The sequence below is a fragment of the Micropterus dolomieu genome, linkage group LG17, assembly GCF_021292245.1.
Source record: "Micropterus dolomieu isolate WLL.071019.BEF.003 ecotype Adirondacks linkage group LG17, ASM2129224v1, whole genome shotgun sequence".
NCBI lineage: Eukaryota > Metazoa > Chordata > Actinopteri > Centrarchiformes > Centrarchidae > Micropterus > Micropterus dolomieu.
The window spans coordinates 31,634,482-31,653,005 of record NC_060166.1 but is presented as its reverse complement, the minus strand read 5'-3'; the positions used below and the strand labels follow the sequence as shown (position 1 = coordinate 31,653,005).

Sequence of the window (18,524 nt, the reverse complement as noted above, 5' to 3'; positions counted from 1 at the left end):
ATTCAAAACTGTTAACATAGTCACAGTTCTGCTAGATTACTGAGGATGCTAAAGCATACTGGGTTTTGCTCAGTCAAAACTGTGAATCAATATTAACTCTAATTTATAGGACTAGTGACCGCAGCTGGCTCTTGTTTATGTATTCATGCCAGCACGGGTGAAGAGTATTTCCCAGTAACTATTTGTCAAGGCTGTCCAGAGAAGAGATACAGCATATACGGTTGCAGCATGCAGTTGGGCAGATTTATTCGCCCTTGAAGAACATGGCTGGCTATCTCAGAAAACATGTGTAGAGCTGCATGTCCAAGAGCCGTATGAGCAGCCCATCAGAGAGTCACTGGCAGTGGCACTGTTGTCAAGGCCGTTATACTGACAAGTTTACAAGAAGCTCCCGAGCGACAGTGACATGAACGTGATTGAATGTCACATTACAATGTATGATGTGAAAAGTCACTGAGACCATATTTTATTTATAAATATCAGGACAAATCTCTGACATAACATGGGCAACTGTTCATAAAGCGGTCATGCTTAACATTAATCAAAAGCAATACAACCCAACAATGTGTCTTAAAGCACATTGATAGTTGTATCATACAGGGAAGGGAGAAATACAGCAAAGACTAGAACTACAGGAGACTGATTATTGATGGCATCTCAAAACAGAGGATGTTTGATGGAAAAATAGCGCAGGCATCACTTTTGTTTTCATGGCAAAGCAGATTCTGACAGTTGTGTGAGCCAGATAGCAAACATGCAACATACCCGTCGCTGTATGAGGCATCATGGCGTGCTGATGCCAGAATGTCCATCTCAATGAGGTTGTCCTGTAAAGTCTCTAGGAATGTCTGCTTTGCTATGTTTCTACACACAGGTGGAAAGATGGATATGAAGCTAGTGTGAGATGTGCGTGCAAGAAACACAGAAATGCCAAAACAGTATGTGATCACCAAGCAACATCAACAACAACTGACAAATGGAGATCAAGACACACAAGATGGGACAAAGAAACCAAGGCCCTTATGGAACTACTTCTACAAAGTTATGAGACAAATAACATCTAACTCTCTTGTTCCCCTCATTTGGGCACTGCCATACCTTGTTTTGTACGAGCCCTGCCCTTCTCTGCAAGCGTCTTGCTCTTCTCTGATAAACATTAGAGTATTCTGGCTCCTTTAAGGTTGTGATTGGAAGAAAACAATGCATCACTTACAAATAAGTTCCTTAACACACTTTTAATTACAAATTAACTTGTCACTAAAGTTTCATAGTTTTCACGTAGGACAGTATCCTTAAGTGTAGCTGTTTTTCCTTTTTTTGGCCGAAAAACACATTTTCAGTTATTTCTTATGTCTCTTGAGGTGCATGCCATGTCTTATTTCTACCACAATGCAGCTCCCATCCCCTCAACCCCACCCCCACCCCCCATTAGCTCTGTTCCATAAGAAAATACTGCAGCAATGCAATGGAGAAATGAACTGTCCACATGCAATGGGCAGGCTGAACACGTTCGGTGGTACAAGAGAAAAGCTTTGTTTTTGATCCCTGCCCCTTTGAGGCCAGTAGTGGAGTCTGTTCATGGTCTCTCAAGCCCATGTTTTGGGAAGGATGCAACTTTTAATGAAGAGGGAGAAAGCTGCTTGGCAGAAACGCTAAAGAAAATGGTGAGGCTGATAGGGCTAACCAACTCATGGCATTTCTCCAGTGGCAGAGCTGGATGAAATCTACCAGTGCAGAATTTATCATTAAATTTCACAAAAGTGACGAGAGTGGGTAAAGGTGACATTTAATTTAATGTGGATATAACAAATGGTTAAAATGGCATAATTGGAACCTCTGTAGTTGATCTTTTTTTTTTTCAAGGAAATAGATCATAAAGACTACATATGTGGTTTGAGCAGCACTCTTGCCTGTTGCAGATCCACTCTCCTCACCATCTGTGTTCTACCCCACAGGGAATACCTGTGCAGGATTAACTTTGGAGCTGGATGACATGTAATCATTCATTATACCACTAACTGTCCTTCTACCAGCTGAAATTGATGCTCATTTTCCTGTTGACTGAACCGTCTCAAAGAACTGGAGGAGGAGACAGTTATTCTGTTCATGGCTGGTTGTTTAGCTATGTCAAATTAGCTATTAGCTATTCTCCTGTCTACAACAGTTTAATTTATAGCAACATGTTTTCTATATACTGTGTACACTATAGACAACAGTGTTGCTTTGAATATATCCTAATAATTGTTTTTTTTGTAATAACTTAGAACCACAATGGCTTTTTATTTACATTTGCTCAGCAGATGACTTGGTCACACTGAGAAGTTAGGTTTTGCTTTTGGAGTTTTTCCACTGTTAGCAGAGTAATGTGATCATTACGAGGGTTGAGATAATTTGCCATGCTATTCTTCATTTCATGCCGCCTTGCAATAAGACAAGCCAAAGACATACCAACAGATATTCCCTTTGTTACAATAACACTTGACAGATCTACTTCACACAAGGACCTCCTATTGAGAAATGTGCTAGAGAACTGAATACTGATTAATATGAAATAAATAAAACTCCCGGCTGAAGTGGAGGAGCTATGAAGCCTGCTCACGGGAGCCTGAATGTAATTTTAGAAGAACTATTTCATATCCGACGTGATTATAATTACTCTGCTGTTTAAACTCAATAACTTCCACTGTTAGGATTGCTAACATTAGACCCAAAAGCAGGACTTTTCTCTTGTTTGCAACAAAATCATGTTCATCACAAATGTAGGCCTCTGCCCCTAGCAGGATTGTTTCCATTTTATTGCTTTGCTCCTTGTTAGCACTGTGGTAATTTAATGTGGCAGCAGACAGCATGAAAACCTGTGTTCAATAGCACCAGCTCAAGCTCAGTCTCACAGATGCCAACATTTCTATATAATGTCAGAGAGACAAGTTACTCAGTACCTTGTTTCCAGGGGGATGTTGCTGTTGAGTAGCCAGTTGTCCTGTGCGCTGCCGGAGTCTTGACCACTGGCTGGACCCTCAGGGGGAACAGAGCTGTCTGTGGGCGCGGGACTTGGGTTGCTCCGCGGTGTGTAGTTGCCCCTGTTCAAGGAGTTAATGGAGGCTGCATGGTGCTGATTGGGTGAGTGGGAGTGGGAAAGCGGTAGAGGAGGCGTCCGCAGCCGAGAGTGGTTTTGAAAGGCTCCGTCTGTAGAAAAGAGGAAAGAAATAAAACATGTTACAGAAATTTTAAAAGAAAGACAATTCTACTAATGTATTGTTTGTTATGAGGCACTTTTGATGGAATCACCATCAACGTCACCTACATTCACAGTTTGTTTGCCAACACAGTTTCAAAAATACTGCAGGACGCACATTCCAAAATCTTGCGTGAAAGTGTGCGTGTGTGTGTTTATGCGTGTGTGTGCTAGCAGATTGAGAAGAGCCTTATGGTGTCAGTAAGTTATTTTAACTCACTGAGCCTCAACATTCTGGTTGATGAATGATTAGTCATAGTTTCGCCAGCAGCCCATAAATTAACACCTAAAGACTCATTTCACTGAAGAGCTGCAAAACCCTTACAAGAACCATTCTTGAAAAAGTTCCTCTTCTGCTCATTATTTCTCTATCATTGTCTATCAGTGTGCTCTCTGTCTTAAGGCTTTTTTGGACATTTATGTAGCCAGGGGAGAATGTTTGGGCATGTGTAGTGTTTTTATAAACAACAGCGTGTTTTACTCTGTCTTGTGCAAAACATAGCTCAATGGAAGATACATCAACCACCTACTGCATGTACATAACACCTGCACATAATACTTATTTATTCCAGCATTCTTTGCTGGAATAGCATTCTATGCATGTATGCTTGTATGTGTATGTGCACCTGTATATCACATCCACCTCCGACCTGTACATAATAATAACAATAATGGTAATAATAATTTACTCCTGCATCCTTTTCACTCTGCTCATTCCACTATTGCACTATTGTCTCAATCTGCCTATTTTGTTTTGTTTATAATGTGTATATATGTGTTCTCTATACTGTGGCCTGTGTTTGATGTTATTACTGTATTATTGCGTTATTGGGGGTGGTGATGTGGCAGTGGAGAAGACGTATGCCTTTGGTGTGAGAGACCCGGGTTCAAATCCCCAATGTGACACATCCACCAATGTGTCCCTGAGCGAGACACTTAACCCCTAGTTCGTCCGGAGGCGTATGACCTCTGACATACTTAGCAATTGTAAGTCGCTTTGGATAAAAGTTACAGCTAAATCAATAAACGTAATGTTGTTGTATAAGTATGCACATCGTGAACATTGTACAATCCAGAGTCAAGTTCCTTGTATGTGTACACATTCTTGGCAATAAAGCTAATTCTTATTCTGATTCTGATCAAACAGAAATCCTAGAAGCCCTAGCTTTCTGTTTAAAAAGAGATATAAAATTAGACAATACTGTTTATTCTGATATAATTTGATGTTGAGTTAATGTGTTAATGTGTTTTTGTAAAGTCCTGCCAGCGTTTGCTCCTCACCGCGCAGCCCCACCCCTCCGTGTCCGTCTGCACGGAGCCGTCTACAGTCTCTAATAACATGGAGGTAGAGACAGTGCTGACACTTTACTTCGGCGGGCCGTTCAGTTATATTTGGCGACACCTTGTTGCATTTTTCAGAGAAACACAGAGTTATGTCTGTGAGTGTGAAGAGAACTGAATGAGGCGGATATACTTAATTAAGGTAGAGAATGAAGTATAATTAAAACGGTGAAATAACAAACAAGCTACTACAAATAGACCTGTCCAGGGTGTGCCCCGCCTTTCGCCCGATCGCAGCTGGGATTGGCTCCAGCCCCCTGCGACCGGTTGAAGATATATGGATGGCTACTACAAATAGTCTGATATTACCGCTAAATAGTACCGGTATTCAGCAGTACCGGGATGACGTTTTGGTCCATATCGCCCAGCCCTACAGAAACCAATGCTTTGCTAATAATCTGCTGTTAACAGAAGCATGTCATTATCAGATTTGCAGTGGTCAACCTTTTGAGAAGTGATTTCAGCGGTCACGTGCTGTTCCAGAGCCTTTAGCTGCTCTTTGTTTCTTCTTTTTTAGGTATTTTACCACCTGTTTTGTCAATTTATATCAGAGGATTTGAAACGATTAGATATAAAGTCTAGAAGAACATATTTTATCCAGTGATACTCTCTGCACTTCACAAGATAGAAGACTAGTGTCCTTGTGCACTCTGTACCCATTTATTTCCACATCTGCTAAGCCATTCATCAATCAATGAACTCCTGGCTTTACACAGAGTGAAAGAGTGGTCTTTCTTTATAGCAGCAAGCCTCCTTTATTTCACAGATATCCACAACACTAAATTGCCAATTTACAGCAGAGAGAATGGAATATAGACACACAAAAGGCTTATTTTGTATAATCAGCTCCTTCATTAAAGCGATACCTTCTCGGGCCAGTCAAGAAGCATAGAGTCATTTCAGATTTTTTTATGGGTCAGGAACATGAAGCTGCCATATCAACATGTGTCAATCAAGGTGTAAAACTGGCTGTGCCAAGAACAAAGCCGGATTACGCTTCAGTACTTGAGACATTTTAGGAAAATGGGAAAGACCCATTGTATCCACAGGTAATGTGCTAAAAAACCGCTCAGCAAAGAAAATCGAGACAAAAATATAGTGTGGTGCATTTAATCCCCAGGCACCTGCTAAAGTCTCCTCCTGCAAGGCTTTCATTATGAATATGATTTACAAGAAGCTTGGCAATTCCACATATACTCACATTTACAGTGTTTCAACTAATTTCTCTCCATATTCTGTACATTTAATCGACAAAAAAAAAAGGAGAACACTAATTTTCGCCTTCACTCGATTTTAAATCTGGCTCTCTGCAACATAAGTCCACATATTTTATAGGATGAACCACTGACAAAAATGTTTATTTTTCTTTTTAATGTTGGAGAGAGTGCTATATCATGCACATGTCGTCACACTGACAGATGGTTCCATACTGAAAACAGTTTTGCACAATGTTGCCCTTGTAATTAGTTGAACCACTGAGAGAGAGGCACACCACAGCACTGATGAACAATAGACTGGTGTGAGGTAAAACCCCACAGTTGTTGATGACCTCCCTCCTGCTCAGTAATGTACCTGATCCCTAAAGCCATTAATAAGGCAATGCTAATTCAATACAAGGACAGCACAGACATATGCAGAGAAATATATCACAAGGACAAATGCATCACTGCTCTGGAATGCATTTACTTCTCAGTAAACAAATACTTTACTTCCTATGACATTTAAGCAAAATGTGGGACAACAATTATTTTTCTAACACTTGGTAACATTGTTTTTTTCTGAGGACCATATTTGCAATATATTTTAAGTCATGCTACAACCTCAAAAATTACAACAGAAATGAATCAATAAATATAACTATATACCTGAAGTTTTACGACATTATTATTCTTTTTTTTTGTAACTGCAAGTCGACTGCCCGGGCTCGCGAAATACTGTTAGGTATTACTGTTATTATGTCTTATCCCTGCATGGCAAAGTACCATGATAAAGTTGTCTCACTTTGAAAAAGTATGGTGGGGGACTCTCTGTGATTATCTTAAAATATTAGTAAAGTGCTATGCAGGTTTACTCAATTGTAACATAATGGTCATAAATATTAGACCAAGTCCAAGCCACACTTAAAACAAGTTATCCAATGTTTCTGGATTAAGTCCAGTTTTAATACTTTATTTAGCGATCTGATGGAAATTCAAATGTTAATTTCTATGTTTAGTTATTTGTCTGTTGCCATGCAGTATTATGAAGTATTTTGAAGTATAAAAGAATTTTGTACATATAGTGCCCTTCCTTGCCTACTTCAATTGCATACAAGCCATCATTATTGTAATGCATTGTAGAACATGCTCTACAGAAGAAAAACTAGATTAGAACTGCACCATGATTTAAATTCACTACCTGACTTATGCATATTTGCCCCTGTCCAACCAAAAACCCTTGAACGGCCAGGTAAATAGTCACTGTTTTGTGGAAATAAATAGAAAGATGAGAGACAGTTAATGCAACAAAGCACAGGACAAGCTGACCCCCACAGATGTGGTGATTCAGCAACAATTATTCACCACTATCCAAAGGACAGAAAAAAATTAATGGTTTTCTATTGACCTGCTTTGCACAACGAAACTGGCAAGAAAAGGGGAATCATTTGTTATAAGAGAGACAGAGAAGAGGGACTTTGCTACAATAGCCAAAGGTTCACATAGCATTCAAAATAGAAGCCTAAAGTTATCCATTCAGTCTGGGAATGTGGGTTTTCTTTCTAACAGATGTATGCACTGGTAAAGGTCTCCTGACACTATTCTAGACAAGTGATTAAGGCAAAATCACTTCAGGACCTCATCCCCCACCCTGAGAGATAGCAGGAATGTCTGTCTAATGGTAAGATGTTATAATTGCTGGAAGCCAACTGTCCAACTTGTGAGGTTTCAAATAAAATTAAAACTAATGGTAACTAATGAAAAATAAAGGATATTTTAAACACCTTAAAATATTAAACTGATGCAAAAGGTAATGGATTATGGAACAAGTAAATATATTTGTATTTAAGTATTCCGAATATATATATATAAATCCAGTATTTGTTAACAGTGTTGCATGTTCACTATTTGCTCATGAACTACTGAACTTACTTGTATTACAAATATCTGGCACATGTACTACATCTCATGATTGTGAATCACAGTGTGTATTTTGATATTATTAAAAAAATTTTTTACAGCCTTGGTAGACACACTGTATGGGCTCTCTGAGTTCTATTTCTAAAGGCTGATGATGAATTAATTAAATGCATGTATTATATGCAGACAGCAGTGCATGCATGGAGTTATATCCAAAGGTGATACAAATTAACAAATGTCATGGAATAAATAATTCAAAATGCCATATATATGAAAAGTAATCTGATTCATCTGAGGGACTGCCATACTTGCCTTATTGTTATAGGTATAGCACTCTACTTGACCAATAGCCCTGTTGTTTTAACTTTAATAAAGCCATTTCAATCAAAATGTAGAATGTATAGCCATAAAAGTATGTTAAAGCTTTTATATGACAGTAACTTTTCTTGTGTCAGTTAATTTAGTGAACTACACTGTTACACAACAAAAAAACACAAGAGAATGTAAAGAACACTGCACAGTGAAAAGAAAAATCTAACATTGACTAAAAGAGTGACTAAAATTAGCAGCACTAGACATGGGAAAAATTTAATACACTACATTATATCAGTAAATATATATGTAAAAGACCAGCCTTTATCTCACATATTTCATTGGCTGCAGTGCTTTAGGCTGTTCAAATGGTATACTTAATTATTTGATACCTATTTATAAACCACAGTAACTGTAAACTTGGACCTTTGGAATGCTTCTCCCCCAGTCAATGTCAAATTAAAACTTAAAAAATTCATAAAAACGTATACAGTTTGATATGTAGTGATATAAACCTTCAAACTGCCTACATTGGTTGATATCTACACATGAAAAATTCTTCAGTGGCATCATTTTTGCCCCATTTGGTTACATATAAAGGAACACTTGGTTCCGCCTTAATTTGCCACTCTGTGCAGTGTTCAGGGAGAAGACCTACTTCTAAACAAGGACAGTGGATAAATTCCACAGCACTAATGGTCACACCTGATGAAATAAAGTGATATGACATGCCCCGAACACCCGATCAACGCACTGAGGTGTGAGCCATTCGATACAGAATTAATCAAAAGCTATCCAGCACCCAGATAAATCATTAAATCTTGCTTACTGCTACAGCCCCTATGGCTAATCATAGAGGCAAAATTTCCAGTTGAGTAGTGTTTGTCTATAAAAATACAAATAGAATTTGTCATGAAGGCAGTGAAGCTGCACTCTCTCCTGGCTCCCTGAAGCTGGTTCTCTCTGCTGGCCCTGCTGTTTCCTGCACCATTAGAAAAGTCTGAAGGGGATAGCCATGTGGGAATACTAGCTGTCTTTCCTGGACTCATTTTAGAGGTAACAGGTAACACAAACAACACATGGTGGGTATAATGCTCAGCTCTCCACTGGCACTCACTATGGGAATAAGGGGAAAAAGACCTTCTGTAATCCAAACATAAGCTCACTTTCATTACTAACTGGAGGAAAGAAAACCTGCTATTGTAAGTATATAACATCCCGCCACCAGCTTTGTCTGAGGACAGCAAATGAGGTACGAAACTGGAAAAACAGGTTTCACACGATGTACTCGTTTAGAATATGCACACATATTCAACATGGATCAAAATTGAATGCAAAAATAAACTCCAAAATACAAACATAAAATTACAGTAAATAATCTATTTATTTAAAAGAAATTAATACCATATTAATTTCTTTTCAAACTGAGGTTTACCACACTTTGCAACCCAAACCTTTACAACTAGTCCTTGGACATGCTTCTCTCTCCCTTTCTAAGATTAAATGGATTTTCTATCATTCTTTGAGCTGACAAGACAAGTGGTTATGTATTCTCTGTTCTGTATGTCACTCTGCTGCATATCCATCAAGATTGTGTTAGAGGCACAGATGGTCTGCAATTATTGTGGAATGAAAGTAATGCATCTCAATTTATGTCAATGAAAAGAAGATATGTAGGTATGCAAAATGCATTATCCATGGTCTCTGTGCACTGACGAACAGCAAGTTGAATGGAACTGGACAAATTGTCTGTTGGCTCCAGTTCATTGGTAACTCAACATCAACATAAAGAGAAACCGATTCCTTTTTATATGTCAACTCAAAACTGGATTCTCGCATATTCCAAAAAACAGGGGCATGGCATGTGAGTGCCATGTGCTACTCATTAAATTATTATTTAGCCTCAAATAGTTTCATTCCTCATTATGTCTGTGGATGAATTGCTTTCTGGGGTGACCTCTTTTAACCACATTTCCCCCGCCCTTGCAGACACAGAGGGATGATTAAGCAGTTCAAATGAAGACTTATTTGAATTCAAACACCACCACGTCCCCAAGCCTTCTACCCGGCTCAGCATTCCTGCTTGGTCAGCTGTGAGGTGGTGGTGTGCTGGCCCTTTCACCAGGGAGCACGGCTGCACTGAAAGCCAACACTGGCCGACCCCATGCTGTTTTGCATTAAGAGATGCTAATACTGGGAGGTTGCATCGTCTTTTAGAGCTTGCAGCTCAGCGTAGCAGCGGGCTCCCACTGGCAGCCTCCCCAGGAAGAAGCCCCTCAGAGAAAGCCGAGGGCCACAGTGAAACACATGCTTCACAAAAGGACTGCAGGCTTCAGCGAGCAGCCTCGTCAGCCTTACAGAAACCCTGGCTCAGTGTTCTTCCAAATGAAAACAGGATCCTGAAAAAAAAAAAGAAATAAACCACTGCAGCCTTGGAGGCTACTAATGTGAATAACGATATGCTGCTGAGAGCGTTTACTTGTTCAAAATCCAGCAGAACATTTTAAGTCCTGTATGTGGGCTCAAAGATGACCTTGAGCAAATGTAATCTGAAGTGATAAAAAGCCACCTGTTTTCCACAGCCAATTATTTTAGGCATACATAGTTTTCTGTGGTTGTTTACTGACAGTGAAAAAAGTAAATATTTCCTGCACCGTGGCAGCTCTGAATTTGAATATTTCTTCAATAACTGACCTGTATGTCAAAGAGATATGATTTGATATTCCAGTCATTTTTACCATGGTGGCTTTTAAATTACCTTTTTAGGCTGGACTGCAGCGAAGCAGAGCCAGACCTATCAACGTGAAACTCTGTCCCTGATTTAGTGAGTGCGTGATGAAGTTCCACCATTGGTCGGTCGAGTGTTGGAGTTTCCCTATTGGCTGTTGCGGTTTCTCAAAATAATAAGGTGTGAACAGTCAAATACGTCCTCACGATGCTTTTACAGTGAAGTGCAGACAGTCCTGAATTCCATATAATAATTTAGCCACAATTTAGCTCACTGACCTACACAGTCAAGACATATACTAGGTTTCAACCAAGATTTGTTGCTCATGTGACTCGCACTGATCACCTGAGATACATACTTAATTCCAGATTACATTACATTTGGCAGCATAAAGTGTTTTGTCCCAACCATTTCCAACCTCTGCAGAAAACATTAGAATGTCTTTTCCATAAATTTAATTAGACAATTCATGGAATTTGTGATCTTTGGTTTAATCATATTGGCTACACAGTTGCATGTCCATAACCCTGTTCTGTATGCCGACTCTTGTTTTGTCAGCTGGAGAAGATGAGGTTTATGTAGCTGAAGGGAACACTAAACAGGTTTTAGCTTTGGGGGCTGAAAATATTTTACATAGAGAGCCACAGATATTACTCTGAGCAACTCAAAAAGACAATATCTAACTTAAATCAGGATCAGCCATGCAAATGATATTTTTTTACTGAATCAACTGTATTAGAAATCACTTTTTCATTAAATTCAAGAGACAAAAAACAGCCAGTGGGAGTACATTTTGTTGCTCATTGGAGTGAAAGAGGAAAATACATTTTCACCAAAAATTATATTGAAATTTAAATAAACAAAATCTGCAAGTTTATAAGTATTTGGATGTGATGTGGAAGATGCATGGAGCAAGCTTACATGGCTCATTAGGTAGTTTAAGTGAAGAAACAGTGGAGGCTCCTTACTGTCAAAGATTTTCTGTAGTTAAACAATGAATAATGTCAAATAAGACTTACAAAGACAAGTTTTTTTTTTTTACATAATTTACTACTTATTCATATGTAACTAAAGGAAGGTGAAGGTCCTCAGAATGGACAAGAGTCCAACTTAAAATTAATCTTACAAAGCCTGTGGATGACTAAGGCAGCACGGAGAGCTGGGGTTATTCCTCCTCAGTCTTCTCTTACCCCTTACTGGCAGCCTGAGGCCAACTTTAATGCTGTACCTATGCAAATTACTGTCATTGTTATGAGACAAATCTGCCGCGGTAAAGGCCATTCTCCCCACCCATGTCCCCTTAAGCACAGTCATGTCACTGCTGGATGACCAGCATGTTGCTGCTGTGGAATTGGGGGCAGATTTGCGATGGGATAAATAACCCATTCTCCAGGCTTTCTGAGCAGGCAGCTGGGGAACTTCGGAGTTTGATGTAATTCAGCCCTTTGGGTAGTTAACTTGTAAGCTTGATCAATTATTTAAACCATTTTATTTTGTTTTAGGTTTGCCTTGCCAGTGGGATAAGCAAGTAGCTGCTGTAGTTGAAAAGCATCAACATTCAAATATAAAAATATACCCTATTCAGCATGCAAATTGATGACTTATAGGAGTTATGTGGCATAAATTGTTGAGTTTGAATGACAACGTTTTATAGTTATACCTATATGGATCATAAACAAGTATAACACTTCAATCGGTTATACAGCAACCCACAAATAATATTATATCAACTCAACAAAACAATTTCACTCCATAGACCAGTGAACTTACATTGTCTTCCACACATACTTCATTAGTGCATATAGTGAGTAATTAAATCTTCACGATGATTAAATGAGTAAGTAAACTGCTGGTATAATATGTAACACACTCTGACTGCTACTATATCTACTGTATATGTTTTATGGTAACTGAATTTTTAGCAACTGTCAACACCATGTTTGCAGTTTGAGAGCAAATGCCATTCTGTCAGTCTGAATAAGTGTTAAGTCAACAGCAGGAGACACAGAGTTTCAAGAGGAAAAAGTAGCTGACATTTATTAATGAGAAATCACATAATAATTTTCAAACCTCATCCAACTCAAGAAGCACTGTTTGAGATGTAGTTGTTACCGAAATCAAAACTACAGTATGTCTTTCTTGGGGCTAACTCTGTTTTAATATAACTTCAAAGGAGTCAGTCCTTGCAGTCATGTGATGATACAGCATGGATTACATCGCACCAGGTTTAAAGTAACTGTCTTTATTTTCTATCTGAGGTGAGGTAGATGCATGCAGGCTGTTGTTTCTGAAAATTCTGTAGGGGGATTGCAGATGGTTACTCCCACCAGCAAGCATTAAAACTGAAGAGAAATATCTTTGACAAATATCTCTTACTGAACCAAAATTGTCCATCTCTTCGAGTGAAGCGCTGAACTTTGCAAACCTTGCTTCAGAGAGTTCTGTGCATTTCCTGAGGCTACATATCGACTCAAAGTTTCAACTCTCTCTCTCATGGTGCACAGGAAAAAAAGGGACATATTCTTGCCCATAGCCATCTGCATGACCTATAACACAACATGTCCAAGAGCACGGGAAGGCTAACCTCCAGAAAGCAACAGTAGTTTGAAAACAAACTCACCATCAGCAGTTGCAGTGGCAGGAGCATACAGGTTCCCTGAGCCAGTTTTAACTAAGAATGAATTGGGGCCAAACTCATCCTCAGAGTCAGAGTCCTGGGTTGGCTGAACCGCACAGTTACCTAGCAACCCTCCCTGGCTCTCATTGGCTGCAATGGAAGGGGGAGGGTATGGGAGCTGCTCAACAGGGGAGGAGGAGGCAGATGAACAATGCAGTGGAGGACCTGTGGACCACAAACAGAGACAACACATGGGGGGGAAATGAAACACACCCAAACACAGGCAACATCACATTGGAGCAGAACACACACACACACACACACAGGCAAGACTTAACTCTGACACTTCAAAAACAAACAGGGACACATCTGCCTTTGTCTCTGCCACCTCACCCCAGCTGGGAAGAACAATTGACAACAACAACTGAAGTGACTTTGAGATAGAATAGGACAGCCAAATGCTTGGCACTGGTTTAGAGAAGTAAAAACAACAAAACACCCTTTTGGGATGTTAAATGCAAAAAAGAGAACAATTCCAGGTTACAATGCTCAAATCAAAAAAAAAAAAGAAAAGAAAGAAAACAGAGCTGATCAGTGAGGGCGTATGCATACATGAAAGCATAGCCTATACACAGTACAAGAGCGGTCAATAAGATCAACAAAAAATATTTCAAATTCTAGACACTTATTCTTTTAAAATAATCACCATCTAACATATTGTGCTCCAAACTACAAATATGACACTAGTAGATTCAAATTGGTGTGTGTTGTGCAGTAGGCACATGAATAATATGTTCCCAGATATGGTGGGGTTGTCAAAACCCCATCCTATGGAAACACATATAACCCCTGCCAGCAAAAAAATTAATCCAACCTGAACCAATCCTTCCTCTTCCATCCTTCTTCTGTACTCGGTGTCCATATCAGCTTTCCTACTTAATATAAAATACCACAGGCCACTAACCTTAACAGCAGGATATGAATCATTTACAGTTGATTTACAGTGATTACTTACAGCCCCTTGTTATATACCAATATACAACGATCATTCTTACATACGAATATCACACAATTTCTTCTTTCAGGGCTTATTGGTTCCAATCCCCATGCTGTCATGGAATGTTAAATCTCCACAGAGCTCCTATTAATGTGTGATTAACTTTTGATGCCGCTCTGTGCCACACTGAAAATTGAGTGTTTAAGTAAGATGACTGCAGCAAACAAAGCCATCATCTTGGTGCTATCCGCATCTTCCCATCAGTTCGCCAGTCTTGATGTTGAAATTCCTGCTGACTGGACTATCATCCATCAGGATAGATACATTTCCTCCTGCTTTGTAATGATCCCTGAAGAGTATTAAAATACAACTCACTGACTCGCATCTAATTAGGAAACAATTAGTGATACTAACATATCAGCCGCAGCCCTACACAAGCAGCAAATGCCCACTGGCCCAGAGAGTCACAGTTTGTGTTTTAGATATACCTCACACCACACACATCATTTCTCTCTAAATCCTCTAATGCCGGTGCAAGTAATGGGTGCAATGGCCATGCTGTGGGTTAATGACCGTGACACTGTTGTGCTTGAATATACAGCAATGTACAACCGAGAGAGGAAGAGCTGTTGAAAAGAGCATCATTACAGTCATTCCCAGAATCCCTCGGATACATCTAGGACACTACATTGTTGTTTGTGTCAAAACAACAACACTTTTCTGCTAAACAGAGTACCACTCACTGAGCTGGTATCTGCTGGTATGAAAGACCAGAGGCAAGACTGAAATTCTTGACATGAAAGACAAAAATTAGCTGCACCAGGTCCTGGACTGAATATTACAGCATTTTCCTCAAAAAGGAGAATTAATGAGACAAGAAAAGATTAAAGTCCTCTAAAAATGATCAAAGTCATAACCTAAATGAGTTCAAGGTAGTCATGCTCAGCAGCCATTAGTCTTGCGTACAGAGGTTTTACTGTCTCATGGTGTTTAATTAATGCCGCCTTGTGCAGTTCATGCCCAAGTCACATGCACCTAAAGATATAGACAAGGCTTCTGCAGGCAAGAAGCCACAGCTTGAGATGGCCAGATAAGTTTCTCTGGCTGCCAGAGTTGATTGCCTTTGCCTTCACTCACTGTATCACCGCAGCAAAAGAGGATCTTTACCTAGGAGCTCCTGGATCAACACGCTAGGGCTTTAGTTCCTGACAGCTTCAGGAAATGCCACTTTCTGCCTGGTTTGGCCTGACTGCAAATACAGACCACCACCCACGGTGTTAAAGGTAACAATCAACTTATTAGCAACCCAATTAAAAGAATGCACAAACAAATTGGTAACTGTGATCTGCAGGTAAGGATAACTCCTATTAATATTGTAGTGCTTAGTGCAATACTTTCTCCCAAAAGAAAATGCTAACGTAACTTACCAAAGGTGTAACAATTTAATCTAATAGTGATTGTATTTTAATTCTATAACTAAAGATTAAATGATTATGAAATGTTACAATCTGCACATTATTTAATTATATTCATTTTTAACACTCGTTTCATCAAAAATATTTTATCAAAGTATAACAGATCCATAGGGCAAGTTGTAAAACGCAACAAAAGTGGTTCAGGCAACAAAAATTTAAAAGACGTAAATCTTACATCAAAGCCCTAGTTAAAAGAATGACATTTATTTTCAAGGAGAAAATGAGAATAGTAGGGCTGACCCTGCATAGTCCAAGGCTCGATGCTTCGATAGGCGGAGCCTGATTTGACTTTCAATCTCACAGTCGAAGCTTCGCATCAAAATGAGGATCATGCCATTTTGGCGATATGGGGGTGCTCAATGTCTGATTTACATAGAACTACCAGTTTTCTCCCAATAAGTTAATATACAGTCTATTACAATATACATTCCAACGCTTAATGCTGTAAATAAAAATGTAAAAAGAAAAAAGCTTTTAATAATTGTTTTAAAAGTGCGTAATAAATCCAAAATTACCCTTAAAGAAGGCGGGTCAGTGCGCATGTGTAGGCATGGCGTGTACATGTGTGTGTGTATGTAGAAATGCAGTCTATGATGTAGCCTAGTGGCAGAGAGATGGAAGCACTGCCTCACCGGTGTTGTGCCGAGTTGTCCGCACCTCGCGGGACATTCAGATCATTTATCAGCATTGATAAATCACACAAAGAATATTATATTGTTTTTAAATAGTACTTGAAATAGACCTGCAAGGAACCGCGATGTGCATGCATTTGTCGGCGGCACAGCATGCACGAAAAACTCTGCACAATGTGAATGGCAGGCGAGCAGAGAGGAAATGATCAACAATAAGTCTCAGTTTATCTGTAACTTTAAATGTACAGTGTAAGTTACAGTGACTACTGAATAGAGGCTGCAGTTCTGCAGCTTCTCCTGCTCGCAATCGCCGTGCACAAACACACACTGATTCAACTATGAGTCGACTATGGGCAAGACCTGATAATTCTGATTGGACTATGTAAATCGTTAGTCGGGGACAGCCCTAGATAATAGTATTTGGTACGTATGACAGACACAAGCAGCAGAAACATGCGAATGTGGGCAGCTATGTATCAATATTTTTTTTTACAAGCCTACAATACCATACATAAGCAGGTAAATACTGTAGGTGTTCTATGTTGTACTCAAAACTTTCAGACAGATAATTTCTACATAATATTAGCAGATAGAAATGTCTTGTTTTAGATATAATGTATGCAATATCCTGAAAATCCAATATTACCAACATTCCTGTTCATTGATTTAAAACATATCCTGTAATTGTCTAATAAAACTAAAGATATTAGAAGGCTACACATTGGTAGCTTACAGAAAACAAAGAGGTTCACAAATCTCTAATGTTTCACACTTCTTCCCAAACCACCATCAGTTTCCCGGAGAAATGCTAAATTGTTGAAAAGGTCATATTTGAAAATGGTTGAATATTGGCAAACCATCAGCTGAGAGAAGCATGAAAATTTTTTGCCTTCAAATGCAATAAAATGCACACTCCCATTCCAAGTTTGTATATACAATATGCCTGAGTATAGCTACTTAAAGCTATGGTACCATACACCATTATCATCAAAATCACCAAGTGTAAACAGTTGATTCTTTAATAGTAATAAAAAGCTTAATTTCAAAATTAGGGCCGTTATTATTTCTGTTACAGATTTATCGGTTAAATTTTTCAATTAAATAATTAATCATTTGGACTAATGAATGTCTTAAAATAGTGAAAAATGCCCATCCCAATGTCAGATTTATTTTGTGTGACGAGCAGTCCAAACTCCAAAGATATTCAATTTACAATTATAGAAAAACAGGGAAAGGCAAATCCTCACATTTAAAAAGCTGAAGCTAGCTTCGTTAATTACAAATAAGAAATTCTTTAATTTTTAAGTCAACTAATCAACTAATCTAATCTAAATAAATAATCAACTTCAAAAGAATCTGTGGATACACCGTGTTCCCCAAAGACAACCCGATGTATGTGAAGTTAATTCGATGAATATGTGCGTGCATGGGTGTGTGCTTCTGGTTGTGTGTCTGTGGAGACTAACAAGTGGAGGCATGAGGACATAGCAGCACAATCATTTAAGATGTACATACCCACGGTAACTGCAAACATTAATGTATGGGACTGTAGTGCAGAATGATGCATTGGAAAATATAAACCTGATTACAATGATTAAGTTTGTGGATGAGAGAGAGGAAGAATCAGTCATTATCACTGTACAAATATACACATGAAAATGTATGTTTTAAAAAATGTCTGTATTTGAGAAGTTTTCTCTGGCTAAGGGAGAGAGAATTAAATCAGGTAAATAGAGAATATAATTTAGAGGAAGGATGTAATCGAGTGAAAAGAAAATCAAGTAAGAAGAGTCAACAACTTTCTTCCGGAGAGTCCTCATTTTTAGTTCTCTTTCTCTCTCTTTGTCTCTCAAACCAAAGTTCATCTTTCTGATTTTGCCTCTAACTACTATAAATTCTGGAGCTATACATAGAAAATCAGATTCATTCAAGGAGATAAAAGTTGTCATTGTTCAAACAAACAACATGGCAAATAAGATCTATGACTACCTTAGTTAAATGTACTGCAAACCCACAATACAGAGCAAGGTGAAACAGATGTGTGACTCCACGGTGACAACAGGAATTATCT

At 38.8% G+C, this 18,524-nt stretch overlaps 1 protein-coding gene across 1 annotated transcript in view; it reads right to left on the bottom strand.

Moving 5' to 3' along the window:
- tenm4 (teneurin transmembrane protein 4) overlaps window positions 1–18,524 on the bottom strand; it is a 217,006-nt gene that overhangs the window by 80,429 nt on the left and 118,053 nt on the right. Inside the window, exons 5-8 of the mRNA XM_046074291.1 lie at window positions 13,353–13,574; window positions 2,940–3,186; window positions 1,099–1,173; window positions 766–864 (exon numbers count right to left, since the gene is read on the bottom strand). Of these exons, the coding sequence (XP_045930247.1) occupies window positions 766–864; window positions 1,099–1,173; window positions 2,940–3,186; window positions 13,353–13,574 (643 nt within the window). The remainder of the gene's footprint in view (window positions 1–765; window positions 865–1,098; window positions 1,174–2,939; window positions 3,187–13,352; window positions 13,575–18,524) is intronic.